We start from the raw sequence: 14,502 nt of genomic DNA, 5'->3' as shown, positions 1-14,502 counted from the left end.
TATTGCACTGCCTCTATAAACTCAAAAATGTCATATTTATGTATGTTAGAAAACAATAAGACACATTTTAAACTCTTTCTCTCAGTAAAAAAACTTTTGCTCATCTATGTTTTCTAAATAAACGATCAGCTAGAAGTTTAAGTAAATTTCAGCGTTTTTCTCCGTCTTTAAGTGACTGGGTGGAGGTGTCCGATTGTGGGCTTGCATTATTTTAGCAAGTGTATTTATATTTGTCATAAATCTAAACTAACTTATTTTTCACACAGCGAGCAGCCTGGTGTAGCAGTTCCCCCTCTCAGGTGTCATTTTGTTCAAACTGTGCAGACTCCTCTAATACTTCAGAGTACTTGTTCATATTTCCTGCAGAAGTGGAAACATTTCAGTCTAAAGCAGACACATGTACTGCAAAGTATGTTACACTTTGAACGTAGCAATGACTACTTACAAATGAAGTAATGCTTGTGCCACTAAAATGACAACAAAGGTCACAGTCTTAAAATTCAATTTTCTAAACTGCAAACAAAATGTTCAGATTTAAAAATATAATTTTCTATTAAATGTTTGTCAGCAAAACTGTTTTCAGAATCATTTTCTTTGCTTCTAAAATACATGTTTGCAGTTGTGACTCTGCATAAACATGTGCTACCAATCCACCAATCTCAGACAAGGGGGTTCACACCGATTGGTCTGGATTCCATCCAATCACGTGTCTTTGTCTGGCATTCAATCACTTTTTGATTGGGTTTAACCAGGATTCTACAACCTCTAACCAAAGGAGGAAGGAACAACAAAGCCCAAAAAGTACAACACTACTTTGGATTGAAGTTATTGTTACTATTATGATTTACACAAAGGGCTGTCGTTTTTTCATGAATGAAACGTGAAATATAAGGAGAATAGAAAAATTCAGATAAAAATGTGTTTTCCAAGTATGCTGATTTTTCCTTAAAGGCACTCTTGAAATCTTTTCAAATTAAGCAAATTTACTCCATTGAAACTTTAACAACTAGAGTCAAAATGGGATTTTCTCTTCTATACGCAAAGAACTGGTCCAACTATTTTTTTTAATCTATTGTAAAATAATTCTCAGTGGTCTTTAATTATGATCCTTCAGTTTTTAGGCGAAATCAAAAATCTGTGTTGTTTAAGACATACGTTTTGCAGAGCAGCAGGAGTTCATCAGAAATTTGCCTCTGAGTTGTGGGCGGGACTTTTGGCACAGACATAAGCCTCCACTTATTTCCCATGATTCTCTTATTTATGTTCTCTCCTGCTAGCTTACAGCTCCTCACCCCATGCTAACATTAGCGGAGCAACAAAAATGGCGGGCAGTATTGGGTCTATCCAGCCGGACAGCTTTGAGCCAGATACCAGTTCAGAAAGCAAAGACGTTCATGGATCCATTTACAGTTACAGTCTTTTCACTGTCATATTATTGTTTCAGGAGCTCCTCAGACATGAATCTCGTCCATCCATTTTCAGAACCCGCTGAAGCCCGTCACGCGTCACGGGGCTGCTGTTCAGCACAGCGAGGTGTAATTATTGATTTGAAGGGACGGGACAAAACAAAAAGTTACAGTTTGGAATGCAACCAATGCCATGTCCAGAGGCCGTCTAGCTAACGGCTCATTTGCAGACCAGGTCCCTGAGACAAAACAGACATAAAAAAAAAATACAACAAAAGCAGTCACAAATACAATATAGTACATATAATACAGAATATTTAGATCCAACAACAATAAAGATTGAGAGAAAGCAAGAATCAAGACAACACGTCTAAAAACAGCTGTGTAAAAATATATTAACCAGGATCATGAAGGTCACAAATGGAAACATGAATTTTATAACTAAAAAAGACATTTTGGACAGAATTGTTTTTAAAACTGAACATTTTGTTTGGAATTTAAGGAGTTTTAAATTTTACAACTGCAACTTTTCTGCTCATTTTGCTGGCAAACATATTACTTGATAATATCAACATTGTTTTTTTATCTGCGATGTATTGATTTTATTTTGTTTTAACTTTTATCTGACCAGAATGTGCAACAGAGTTTTAAAAAGAAAACTTTTTTTTTCTTAATTCTGAGTTTAAAGTCATAAATTTAGAAAAAAGTAATGAATTAATGAGAAAAAACACCCAAGTTGTCTGTTTATCGGAGCCTAGCTTGAAGATGACAGATGTGGAGCATTTTGTGAAGTTTTATTTCTGGAAAGGTTTCAAAAACAAAGAAATTCTGACCCTTTTGGCGACTCAAAACCAAATTATTGTTAGTGTATCCGGCACTCTGGGGTTCTGTGTCGGTAATGCAGAGTTTAATACATAAAATAAGGAGCTCAGAGACACGTTGGGGTGAAGAGGACCGCTACTTTATTTTCCATTTCATTCACATTCACAGAAGTCCATCCATCACAGTATGTCATCAACCTGTCATGCGCACAAGAAACACCAAAGCAGAAGGAAAACATTGTTACATAAGACCCCCCCCCCCTTTAGATGATGATAGTTTTAAAACATTCATTAAACAACAAAGATTAATAAAAAATAGGCTCTTATATTAGCAAAAGAACGTTGAAAATCCAAAAAGTGTGCTTTCTCAGACAGAAACGTCACACAGACTTAAAGATCTTGTCTTTCGTGGAGGAAGAAAGGACTGAAGAGGACATCCGCAGTGATACCGATGTCCCTTCAAACCACCCCTCCATCAATAAATAAATCACGTTTAGTGGGTCTGCTCTGCTGCTGCGTGGCGTTCACTTGCTGCTCTGTATGCTCACTTTCCTCTCTGATCTCGTAAATTTAAGAGTTTTTTTTCCTCATAATTTCATAATTGTACTTTTTTTTTGTGGCCCTAAAACTCTGTCGTAAGAATGCAACACATTGAGATTGTGATCTATTTTGCAAAGGGATCCGTCAAAGAGTTTAGCAGCACACATTTAAAACGAAAACTTCAACAATATAAGAGTTTAACAATGTAAGGGAAAAACTGTTAGGTCAATAAGAAGTAAATCTGAAGACAATAAACATTATATAAAACCAGCATTTAAGGGTACAATAGTTAAGAACCATAAGAGTCACATCTTTGGTTAATCAAGAGTTAGTGGAAATATGAGCACAGGAAGAGGAAGTACAGCTGAAGTTCTGAGAGCAGGATTCTGTTCACAGAAACACTTCCTTCAGAGATTCTGAAACCCAGCTCAAAGCAGAAAACAGGACTTCTCTAGAAAACCACCATTAACGAGCTTGTGGCATCGTTGCCCTTGAGATCCCTGGATACTGACTTGGATCAATTGCATTTTTACATTAAACAATCCCATCATATTCAAGATTTAAAGGATCAGAATTATCCATTTCTACTGGCCGAATTGTCAGTAATATTAGTTACTAAGCCTGTTTACGAGTCCACAAAAGCAAGCAGATTAATGTTAATGCACTATGGAATATATTTATCAATTTTGTAACTCTGACTTTGTCATGTCCAACAAATGGACCTCATGGGTAGTGTTTAATGTGACTACATTCCAAATGTTGTGTTTTTTTCCGTTGTTCACCTTAGTTTTCCACATGTGTAGAAATAGTAATAAGACATTGTTCTTTTGTAAAAGAAACACCAACCTTTTAAATTGAATTGTCACCATCTGTTGTTTGGCTGAGAAATATCCTCCTTCTTTTTCTACTCTTCACGGTCCGATGTTCACATTCAAACCGATCAAAACTGACTAACGATCTGTGGGGGGCTGGAGTTTTTTTCCCCTTTCTCTGCTAATTTAGACACCGCCCCAATGCCTCTACTGGTGGATTTGTGCAACTATAAATGACAATGAAAGAGCCTGGGCTTGTGCTGCTGATAAATTTGGCTGCAGCTGCTGCTGCCACCATGTCGGGAAAAGCCTGATTTGGCCCCAGGGCAAAAAATTCAGTGTAATTTCTGAGATTGGGATTCCTCCCACCCCCTTAAATCCTTAACATGGCAAGATAAAACGTAGGGTCAGGGCTATGAACCTACACTATCTGTGGGAAAAGAAACAATGTCTGCTTACTGAGTGTATCTAACTAGATAATAGTTTGGTGTTATCTAGTGTCCCGTGGTGTGGCAGCCAGACATGGTTCATATAAAGGCTAGCATCTGTGCCATTGTGAGGTCAGAGTTGAAGGTGTCTGTCGGTGAATGTCTGCTCTTCTGATCGAGACCACCTTTAGGAAACCCCCCAAGTTCAGTTTATCCCTGTGGCCTGAAAATGCAGGGTTGTGCAAGGAAGGGCATCCGGCGTAAAAACTCTGCCAAACCACCTGTGGGAATTCGCCGTGGGGCCCCTGATGGGATATGCCGAAAGGTGAACAACAACATTCACCAATTTATAACAGAGATCAACAAGACATAAATGAATACATCAAAACAACCAAAAACTCAAATATCTTCAGTCTCTGCAGGACTTTCAAGTCCTCAAGTTTTGAGAAATGAAGGATAGAAAATGCATTATTGGATTTTCATTTATATTTTGTTATCATTTGTTTATTATGTATTATATTCCTCTAGTGGTTTTTAGGGAGAGCATTCAGATGTGTCCATCATCTGCCACTAATGATTATGAGCTTTGATCTGTCACATGGGTTAGTATTAGCAATGCGTATCATTGATACTTTTATTAATAGGTAAATGACATTTAAAACTAAAACAGAAAAACAAACCTCTTCTATCAATTACAGACTGGTGTTATAAATATATTTAATAATTCTAATGCCCTTTAAAACCACGCATTTCTAAAACTCTGGATTTTGAGGAGTGGAAACCTATTTTCTTATTAATTTTTCATGTAAGTTAAAGCATTTATTGATTGTAAATTCACTGTAGTTCATCACTGCCAATGCAGGGACATAGAACTGAGTCAATTGAGCCTGCCCAAGTTTGTCCTATTGACCCTTTTAGCCCCTGTACTTCTGTCCTTTGCAGTGTTCTTTATGTGTTCCTCTATCAGCCTGACAACAACCTCAATTCTAACCAGCTTGTTTAATAAAGGGCCCGTCTACATCCCAGGTTGTCTCAAAGTGCTACACATCAGCATCAGAGCTTTAATTGAAAAAAATCCAGTTCAGTCATATATCATTCTAAATAAGTGACCAACAGATTACATGGAAGGGTCTTCAGGGCAATTCCTGTTTTTCCTGTCATTCTTTCAGTTTTTACCCAAGTCCAGAAAAGACCTCCACCTGAAATATGTGCATTTTTGTTAAATTCCTAGTGTTGTTCAGAAACTGCAGTGTGACATTTACTTGCTCTTTTGAGTCTGTAAAAATGATTTCAAGGCTATCAGTGTCAAACCCACAAATTCAGATGGGAATGCAAAACATTCCAACCATGTCTGTTCTCCATCTCCTGCTTTACAGTTGGCCTTAAAGCTCAAAGAAGATTGTCCTTCATTCTTTTAAAGTCTTGCAGCCACTTCACTAGATCTTTGCAGATCAAATAATTAGAAAGTAACCTGAAACCGACAAGACATTTAAAGTAGAGTTTTTGCACATTTTTTAAACTCTTTAATGGCTTTGTTCTTCATCAGCATCCCTATGTGATGTGACCACATCGTACGACCCCACGGTTTCCCACAAGTAATGAGGTGGTGCATGTTCTTTTTGGTGATCACATGTTCAGATTATAGGCATGATCAGAAGAGTGTGTCAAACTGAACCTTTAGCACAGCTGTCATCGTTGGGTAACTTATCTGAAAGGTGTGTTGGATTTCTACGTAGGTACTGCTTTGGTCTATACTTTATGCTAGAGCAGCCCAATACCGATCCCAGAGTCTGTCAGAACCTGGAAACCCTTATCCAGATCATCAGCAGGAAGTAGGTAGAGAGGTGGTATAGGTGGGTGGTAGACCTCCAGGACTAGAGCTGGGCAGTGCTGCTTCAGGCAGATTTAAACTGTCTTATAAGACATTGATGGAGGCTGGCTTCTGGTGTGAAAGTTGGAGGTTTTGTACAGAAATGATTTGAAGACCCACTCCAACAAAAATTGTGTTTTTGGTTTTCATAACATGTTTATGTAACATTTTTAGCATGACTTAGGACAGGTATAAAGAAAATTAGGCTTAGTACTGCATTTCTTAATAGTATACCACTGGACAATGCGGGTGTGACTTCACTCATAGAAAATGTCTTACCTCCAGCAAAATGAATCCAATACAGTTGCCTATTTTCCACGATTTCCACTATCGCCAATCATAAGTATGCGTGGTCGAAGCCCACACCCCTTCCACTGACAGCAGCTTAGGAGAATCTGTCAATCAAATGTCAGGCATTTATTGAGGCATCTGATTGGTGGGTTTAAAACTTGAACAACTTGCAAGACAGGAGAAATATCATGAAAAAATGAATAGAAGTCAGACCGAGAGTGGCTATTCAGCCAAGTAGTATGACTGAGTAATAGACGGCCGTGGAGCAGTGGTAGGGCCGACCTTTTATTGGAGGATTGCAGGTTTGATTCCTGCCTTGCCCGTCCATGTGTTGAAGTGTCCTTGGGCAAGACACTGAACCCCACCTTGCCTCTGGTGGAAGGTTGGCGCCAATGTTCGGCAGCGGAGCCGCCACTAGTGTGTGAATGTGTGTGTGACTGGGTGAATGGGGCTGTGACTGTAAAGCGCTTTGGGCCTTTGAAGAAGGTAGAAAAGCGCTTTACAATTATACGGCATTTACCATTTAGCATATTATTTCTCGATGGAAGTCTATGGGATTTAGGCTTCGTAGAGCCAGTAGGTACTTCCTATTTGGATTCCACTTGCAGACAAATAGATCCATCTACATCTTTGTTTTCCTCTTCTGAGCTGGAATCTGGATCCAAAGTCATACAGCTGGATAACTCTGATATTGTGCGCCATTTTTGTTGGACCACTAATGATAAATAGGGCTGGGTTGATAAAATGTGCAAACCCTGTAAATTAAAAATTGAATTGAATCGAATCTGGAAAAGGTTGGTGATACCCTAATGTTAGGTTGGGGTTATGAGGGGCTGTAAGCTAGTAGGAGAGAGTGTACACAGGTGTATGATGGGAAATGAGCGGAGGCTTACACCGGGGCAACAGTTCCACCCACAACTCAGAGGGGAATTTCTGATGAACTCCTGCTGCTCTCCAGAAGCTATGTCCTAGAAAACGTCAGTATCGTAGTTAAAGATCACTGGGAATTCTTTGAAAACAGATCAGAAGAGGATCAGAGTGGGACTTTAAACTGAATTTGTCAGGTCCCATTATGTAAGAGTGCTGCACACCTCTAGCTTCAGCACTGAATCAGCACTCCTGATGCTTTCCCTTGTCCGGCCTCATGTTAATCCCTGACAATCCCAGTGAAAGCACTGATCTTTCACCCCTGTACAGTAGGTGGCAGTGTGCCCTTTTGTATGTCCTCCAGTTTTAGATAATGGGCACATTTAGCTTGTTTTGGAATTCCTTCCCTACTCACTACATAGTGCACTATATAGTGCCTTTGCCATTTTGTAGTGCTGTCTGAATCTACTGTTCCAAAATCGAATGCCCTACAAATTTCCCAGAATTCTCTGCAAAAAACCAAGTGTGCATTGATGCACACTAGAATAAATACAGACCACAATGCATTCAGTTTTCACAGTTGGTTTTGTAGGCAGGACGTTGAATTGGGTTTCAGTCTCATCTTTTAAACACACACTCACACACACACACACACACACACACACACACCCGTGGGAAGGAGAGGGTTGTGGATGCAGACTAGAGCAAAAATCTCATAGAAGCTTATCTTAGCCATCATTTTTGTCATCTTTCATCCAAAGTTATTTTCCTTTCTTTTTATTGAATTTTTCTCTTTTTCTACATCGCCCCCCTCCCCCCATCACTGCCTCTCTTGCTGTAGTGCTGTTTGAAATGATCTCATCTCGTGCAGCTCCCAGTGGTTCTTTGTCTTTTTTATTTAAAGCCAGAAGCAAAATAATCTTTTTATAAAACATTTGGTGATGGCCTGGATCAGGTGGAAGTTTCCAAGAACTTTCATAATGAATCTTTGTGATGTTCCAGCCTAGAACCACTGGTGAGCTATGTTACAGCTGAACCTGGTTTATCCAGACATGAAACTTTCCAAACCTCAGCACAGAGGCCTCTCTGGATAATCTCCAGAAATCTTTGTTGCCCTGCATCTGCATTGAATGTAGATGGTGTGAGTATTGCCTGCCCCCCCCCCCCCCCCCCCCCCCCCCCCCCCGGATAAACCAGGTCCCACTGTAAATCCTGAATGTTTCCTGGTGCTAAAACCAAAGATTTTGCTGAGTGTCAGAGACTGAAACCCAGAGTGAGAGCTGCCTCCATGTCTCTGATTCTTTGGGATCATCTGTCCTCATGTTCTCTTTTCCTCTCCCTTCCAGGCTTGTGGAGATCCCAAGGCTAAGCCTTCATATCTGGTGGACAAGAACCTGGAGTCAGCTGTTAAGTTTATAGTGAGAAAGTTTCCTGCAGTGGAGACGCGAAACAACAATGTGAGTGTTTCTCTGTTGTGTGTTTCAGCTCTGCTTTCTTCTGCACTACAGTTTTTATGTTTATAGTCGTACCTGTTACTGTGCATGTTTACATCATTTTTCTAAATATTCCAGTTTCCTATACCAGGTTTCATGGGAACAATGAAATCTTAACTAATAAAAAGTAGTTCATTTGATTTTTTTAGGGGTTAGCACATTAATTAACAGCAATTATTGTAGCGGTCTGAACCAGAGCTGGTTGGTGTTCCGGTGTTATCATGTGTTCTATGTTGGGAGTTACAGTGAACACACCATCCACAAATGCTTATCGGCCCCCAAAGAGGCGTGGCTAGGTTTATATTGTGGCAGGTGAGACCTCTAGTGTCCTGTAGCTGAGCTGAGCATGTTCAGCTGTAGGACTTTGGCCACAGCAGCCATTCCATAAAGAACACTTCATCTCCACGTCTCAGTGGAGGAGGACTCTTTATATTTTCATTTTAATCTCTGGAATGACTGCTAAAGTCTGTAGAAGTCTACAGACTTCTGTAGCAGCTTCATTGCTGATGTTTAACAGGATGGTTTGAAGGAGTTTTTCCTCATTGCTGTTTTTAAAGAGGATGTCGAATCAAACATGTAGATTCTAGTTTGGTAGAAAAGACTTCACTTTTGTTTAAGTTTAGTCAAATATGGACCAACTTTAAAAATCCTCTAGCTGTCATTTGATTTATTAAAATGAATAGATTCTGCTGTTCTCTGATAGAAGAAGAAGAACAAACATCTGTTAGTTCTAGTTGTTGAATAGGCAAAAATGATTATTAGATGTTAAGATCTGACTCTGGTTTGGATACTGAAGCAGACAATATTACCCTCTGTCTTTTGTTAATCTCAGTCAGCAATGTGATTAGTTGTGATTAAAAATGTAAACTGTTGTGCAATATTCATATTTTCGTTTAACTGGTTTTAAACTGTCAAATAAAATTACCATTTTTATCCCAAAACCTGGAGGTATAAATGATATTTTCTGTTGAACGGGGACTGTTATTGGCAAAAGTAGAGAGCACTGCATAGTTGAGATCTGGCGCTTTGGTGTTTCTGCCGTTTGTGGAAACAGTTTGAGCTCTTGAACGTTTGCTAAATCACTAGATAATAAAAACCTTTAATGTATGAAGTTTAAAGAAATACAGTTTTTGTGTGTTCAAGCTTCCACCTAAAAAGCACCCATTGTCTGTTAACATGCTCCTCTGTGAAGATGCTGTGCCAGAATCAGGTCATTTGCAACAATCTTTAAAGAGACACGGGTGTGCTTCATATCTCTGTCCTTGACCTTGACCTTGACCTGTGTATAGCAGCTTAGCTCATAGGTAGTTTGTGCTCACACAGTACTAATGCCCGTCTGTGAGCATCTGTCAACTTCAGTTTCTGCAAAAGTGCCTGTGAAAGCTGATCACTGAAGATGTCCCTGAAGATGCTGAAGTGTGATTAGGCACTCAAAGACATCCAGATGCTGACAATGTTCAGAAGGGACCATGATTTGTCTCACTGGCTAAGAAATGCAAAGAAAACTAGTAAATGTAAAAGGTCAGTAGTGGAGTAGGGACATCCACTCTATCACCTCAGACAGCCAAAAGATAAACGGGATCGGATTTTTGAAGTGTAGAGTTTGTAAGTGACGTGTCAGACAAACGCAGCTGGATTTTTCCCCAAAAGCGGGTACTCCCAGCATTTGTCTGTTCATTTCAGGGGTTGGACATCTGTCCATGTCTAAATGACACACATGAGATGGAGGGAACATGGGACCTCACAGAAGCGTTGTCTAGGCAACAGTCTTCCTTCTTCCCGGAGCAGTAGCAACTTTTGCAGACAAGTTGGCTACTCGTTATGAAAGCTAACGCCGCTGTGTTCACTCGTGTGGTTGTTGAGCAGGTCACAGCATTGTTTGTATATGACGACTGGACCCCTGGCATTCCAAACAGGAAGTACTTGCTGGCTCCAAGAAGCCAAAATCCCTTCGACTTGTATAGAGAAATAAACAGCTGTTACTCAGTCATTTTAGCTTCTTAATTATTTTGTTATCAGACACACAGTACATTTGAAAAAAATACCTTACATGTTTCGACAGAGACGTTCCGTTTTCATCAGTGTCGTCACACACAAGACAGACAGCAAAGGAACGGTCATATTGCCATACATCAGAGGAATAACTTAAAGGCCCATGAAAAAATACCACATTAGCATGCCGCTCAGACAACACAAAAACATGCACAACTCCTGGTACACCCAGAATACAATATCAAGCAAAAGAATAAATGCAAATTCATCTACGAATCTACTAAATACCATGTCATACCTGCAATAAAACATGCACGACGAAATTTCATCACAAGAAAAACAGAACACCAGAAGGAATGTGAGCAGGACGACAACAGGCATCTCAAGAAAACACAAAATCAGCACCAACAGACGACGGGAAGCAAGAAAATGCTACCATGGACTGGAAAAGGCAGCGGTCATCCCCACTGAAGAAAACAGACATCGTAGATAGATAGATCATGGAGCAACGTGGAACGACATCCTCCAACAGCGGGTGGACAGTGGAGGGCATATTCACCTGTCACAGTTTTGACGGGTGACTCCGCCTCAGTGACGATCAGCTGTTTTTATGCACGTCACATTTGACCACCTGGTTGGAACTCTGAAAAAGACAGAACGTCTCTGTCGAATCATCAGGTGTGTTTTCCAATATAATGCGTGTTGAGAAGCTATTTCATACTTTAGACACAAGAAAAACGTTATCACACTACTCAGTCATTCATTTTGTGGAGCCTTTAAGAGGTAGAAGTGAGAACTTCCATCAGGCTGATTGCTTAAAGTGGTAACCATAAAAAAGTTGGGTCAGAGCATCTCAAACCAATCACTGCTTAGTGACCACATCTGACTCCAATATGGCAGCGTCCAAATCCCCAAAACATGGTGATTGAAATGATTTCATTTTGTCGGGGAAGGAAGTAAGCCCTTCTCAATGGGTGACATTGAAAACTCACTCAGTCCAGCTGTCATATATAGTCAGTGGGCGTGCTCGTCAAAGTAACAGGAAGTGTGAAAGTTGGTTCCAAGGCAGGACTGTCCGATGACGGCGTCTGCAGTCGATTTGTAAAAACCTGACTACTCATTGTTGATTTATGTGTGCATGTAAACTGGCTCTGTGTGTGTGTGTGTATCTGTGCGTGCGTGTGTGCGCGTGTGTGTCTGTGCGTCTGTGCGTGTGCGTGCGTGCGCATGTGTGTCTGTGCGTGTGTGTGTGTGTTTGTGCGTGCGTGCTTGTATGTCTAACTGCTTTATTTAGTATAACTGTGCAACAATTGTCTCTTACATTGTTTTTTTTCTGCTTGTGTCTGTGTTTGTTTGTTCTGCATGCTAAACTACGTGCTAATTCCGGACTTGTGGCTTTTGGTAAGTTTTTGTACATTTTTGTTAAGCTTTGGATTTTTGTTTTGTGTGTTTTTATCGTATGCTTGGCTTTGCTCCGCCCCTTTGATTTCCTTTCATGAATGAGCTGAGTGACTGTGTGGCTGTTGAACTGCCTGATGTGACAGCTGCTTTTCTTACCTGCTGAGCTGATCACACAGTTGTTTGACTGATCCTGCCAGGCTGCAGTGACCAGCACTCACCTGGTCCCTCCTTTAGATCAAAGGTTTTCCCACAAGTAGGCCTTTGTTTTCATTTGCAACGTTCAGAAAAGGAAAAGGAGGGAGCTGCAGCAGCTGCAGTCACACGTGTCCATCCAGTCCGTGGCTGCAGCTCTGGAGCAGGCTTTGTTTCAACACAACATACTCTCTTCTCACATAATTGTCTGATTGCTGAAAGCAGTCAGTTTGTTCTACAACTTCTTTGTTCTTGTTTTGTTGCACAAATCCTTTTAAATGTAAAAGGTTATCAAGATGCTTGTAGTTTGTATAGCGTTGGTCTGAGGGTTTATTTCATATGAATATTATAGAAAGATATATATATATTACTCCCATAGATAATAAATGTGGTCACACTAAGAATTTATTTTTCTCAAAAAACTTCTGAAGGAAATGTTAACAGATTTGACTAAAGGCTTTTAGGCTTAATCTCCTATTCCATAAATTGTAGAAATATTTTTTCCCCTCACATTTCTTGGATACTAAAGAATCTTGTTATAAATGGGACAACTCCTTTCCTTCTGACTAGATTTTCTGCCATTTAGGATGTTTTATAAAACACTCTTTTAGCTCCTTGTTTGACACACTCTAACGATCTTTGCAAATGTCAATATTTGCCCTATTTTGATCACCGCAAATTCAATGGTACCACTCATTTCTTATTGTTTTCCTTAAAAATAATAATACTACAAATTAAAGGTATGTGGTTGCCAGCGTAAACAATAGTCCTTAGTAAGCGATAAAAGGGCCTTAACATGTTTGATATCAACTGGCCCATAGAACATGGGACATAGGCCATAGCTGCCTTCAGCTGAACATTTGAAGTGGCCTTGTATAGTATTTTAGCACCACCTTTTGGTTACTTATGGAGGACATTCTAATTCCAGCTGCTGTGATTGTATCTCCTGAAGTGTAACCGTTAGAGCAGCGATGTCAGAACCCAGGCCTTGGGGGCCGGTGTCCAAAACGTTTTCCAACCATCCATGGCTAAACTCACCTGATCCAGGTAATCAGGAGCAGATAAGGAAGGACTTCTGGAAAACCAGCCGGAGGCCGGCCCTGAAGGCCTGGAGTTTGACATCCCTGCCTTCAAGACAGAATCTATTTATCTATTTCTCATAGCAGCTTCCTAAGTCATTTAAAAAACGTTTACCATGATGTCATCTGCCAATTAGTAAAACACTTCTTTTTCTCTTTATACTGCACTCTGACAGCAGTTCATTAGGAATGAATGAAAGTTGTGCTTTTAGCATTCAGATGCCATTTCTTTTTAAAGGAATTGCTATTTAAATGTTAAAGGATCTTTGCTTTTGAAAAAATCCACTAACTCATCACATGTTTTCATCGTTTGGATACACACCAAAGCATTTGAAGCATAACATGAAAAAAACTTCAAGCAAAGTAAATATCTTCAAGCTTCCTTAGAAGATGTTTTTTAAGTTGCTGAATTATTCAGCAGCTGCAAAAAGTGACTTTGGTTCATTTAGTGCAGAATTGTAGGAAAAGCAAAGCTGTTCTGGTCTTGCATGAGTTGAGTCTTTAATGGGAATTGGATGGCAGCAGAAGTCTGCATGATGCATTTGTTTCTGCTTCCAAGAGTCAGACGGATGAGGAGAGGCGTCCTGCAGATGCTTTAGCTCTGCTGTCAGGTGGTGGGTCATGGTGGCTGTTGGAAACAGGCTCTGACTTGTTGCTCAGACGTGTTCTTGTGTGGTTTCACAGCAACAGCTGGCCCAGCTGCAGAAGGAGAAGTCTGAGATTTTAAAGAACTTGGCTCTGTATTACTTCACTTTTGTGGACGTCATGGAGTTTAAGGTGGGAGAAAGAACATTCTGGAGGAGTTCAGATTTAAAGGCTGTCACTGATGAGTTGCTTTCCATCTTCATCCACAGGACCACGTGTGTGAGCTGCTGAACACCATTGACGCCTGCCAGGTCTACTTTGATATCGTAAGCGCTGATTTTTAGGTTTGTTCCTTTCAGAATGAAGAAGCTCCACTGAACCAGAATTAAACCTGTGATTGTGTTCTCGAGCAGACGGTGAACTTTGACCTGACCAGGAACTACCTGGACCTGGTGGTGACCTACACCACTCTGATGATCATCTTGTCTCGCATCGAGGAGAGAAAAGCCATCATTGGACTCTACAACTACGCGCATGAGATGACGCATGGAGCCAGGTGACAGAGCCAGGTTCTAGTCCCTCAGTCAGGGTCTGATCAGATCAGTCTGTTCGTACTACGGCTGTCTCTAACAGTTATTTCAGTAGTCGATTGATTTTCAATTAGTCGATTAATCTACAATTATTCTTTACGTAAAGTGATGGGCCACTTTTTTATTTTATTTTTT

The 14,502-nt window shown here is 40.2% G+C and overlaps 1 protein-coding gene across 4 annotated transcripts in view; it reads left to right on the top strand.

Moving 5' to 3' along the window:
* Positions 1 to 14,502, top strand: part of nckap1 (NCK associated protein 1) — a 53,460-nt gene that overhangs the window by 17,804 nt on the left and 21,154 nt on the right. For 2 of the 4 annotated variants that reach the window (XM_011473276.3, XM_023963062.1), the window contains 4 exons: positions 8,382 to 8,492; positions 13,883 to 13,969; positions 14,047 to 14,103; positions 14,191 to 14,333. In XM_011473276.3, coding sequence (XP_011471578.1) covers positions 8,382 to 8,492; positions 13,883 to 13,969; positions 14,047 to 14,103; positions 14,191 to 14,333 — 398 coding nt within the window. Of the gene's footprint in view, positions 1 to 8,381; positions 8,493 to 13,876; positions 13,970 to 14,046; positions 14,104 to 14,190; positions 14,334 to 14,502 lie in introns of all 4 variants that reach the window. The other 2 variants (XM_004086622.4, XM_023963061.1) reach the window with 1 other exon arrangement.

Source organism: Oryzias latipes, chromosome 15 (assembly GCF_002234675.1).
Source record: "Oryzias latipes chromosome 15, ASM223467v1".
In the NCBI taxonomy this organism is placed as follows: domain Eukaryota; kingdom Metazoa; phylum Chordata; class Actinopteri; order Beloniformes; family Adrianichthyidae; genus Oryzias; species Oryzias latipes.
The sequence above is the reverse complement of the archived record's forward strand: the minus strand, read 5'-3'. Positions and strand labels throughout refer to the sequence as shown.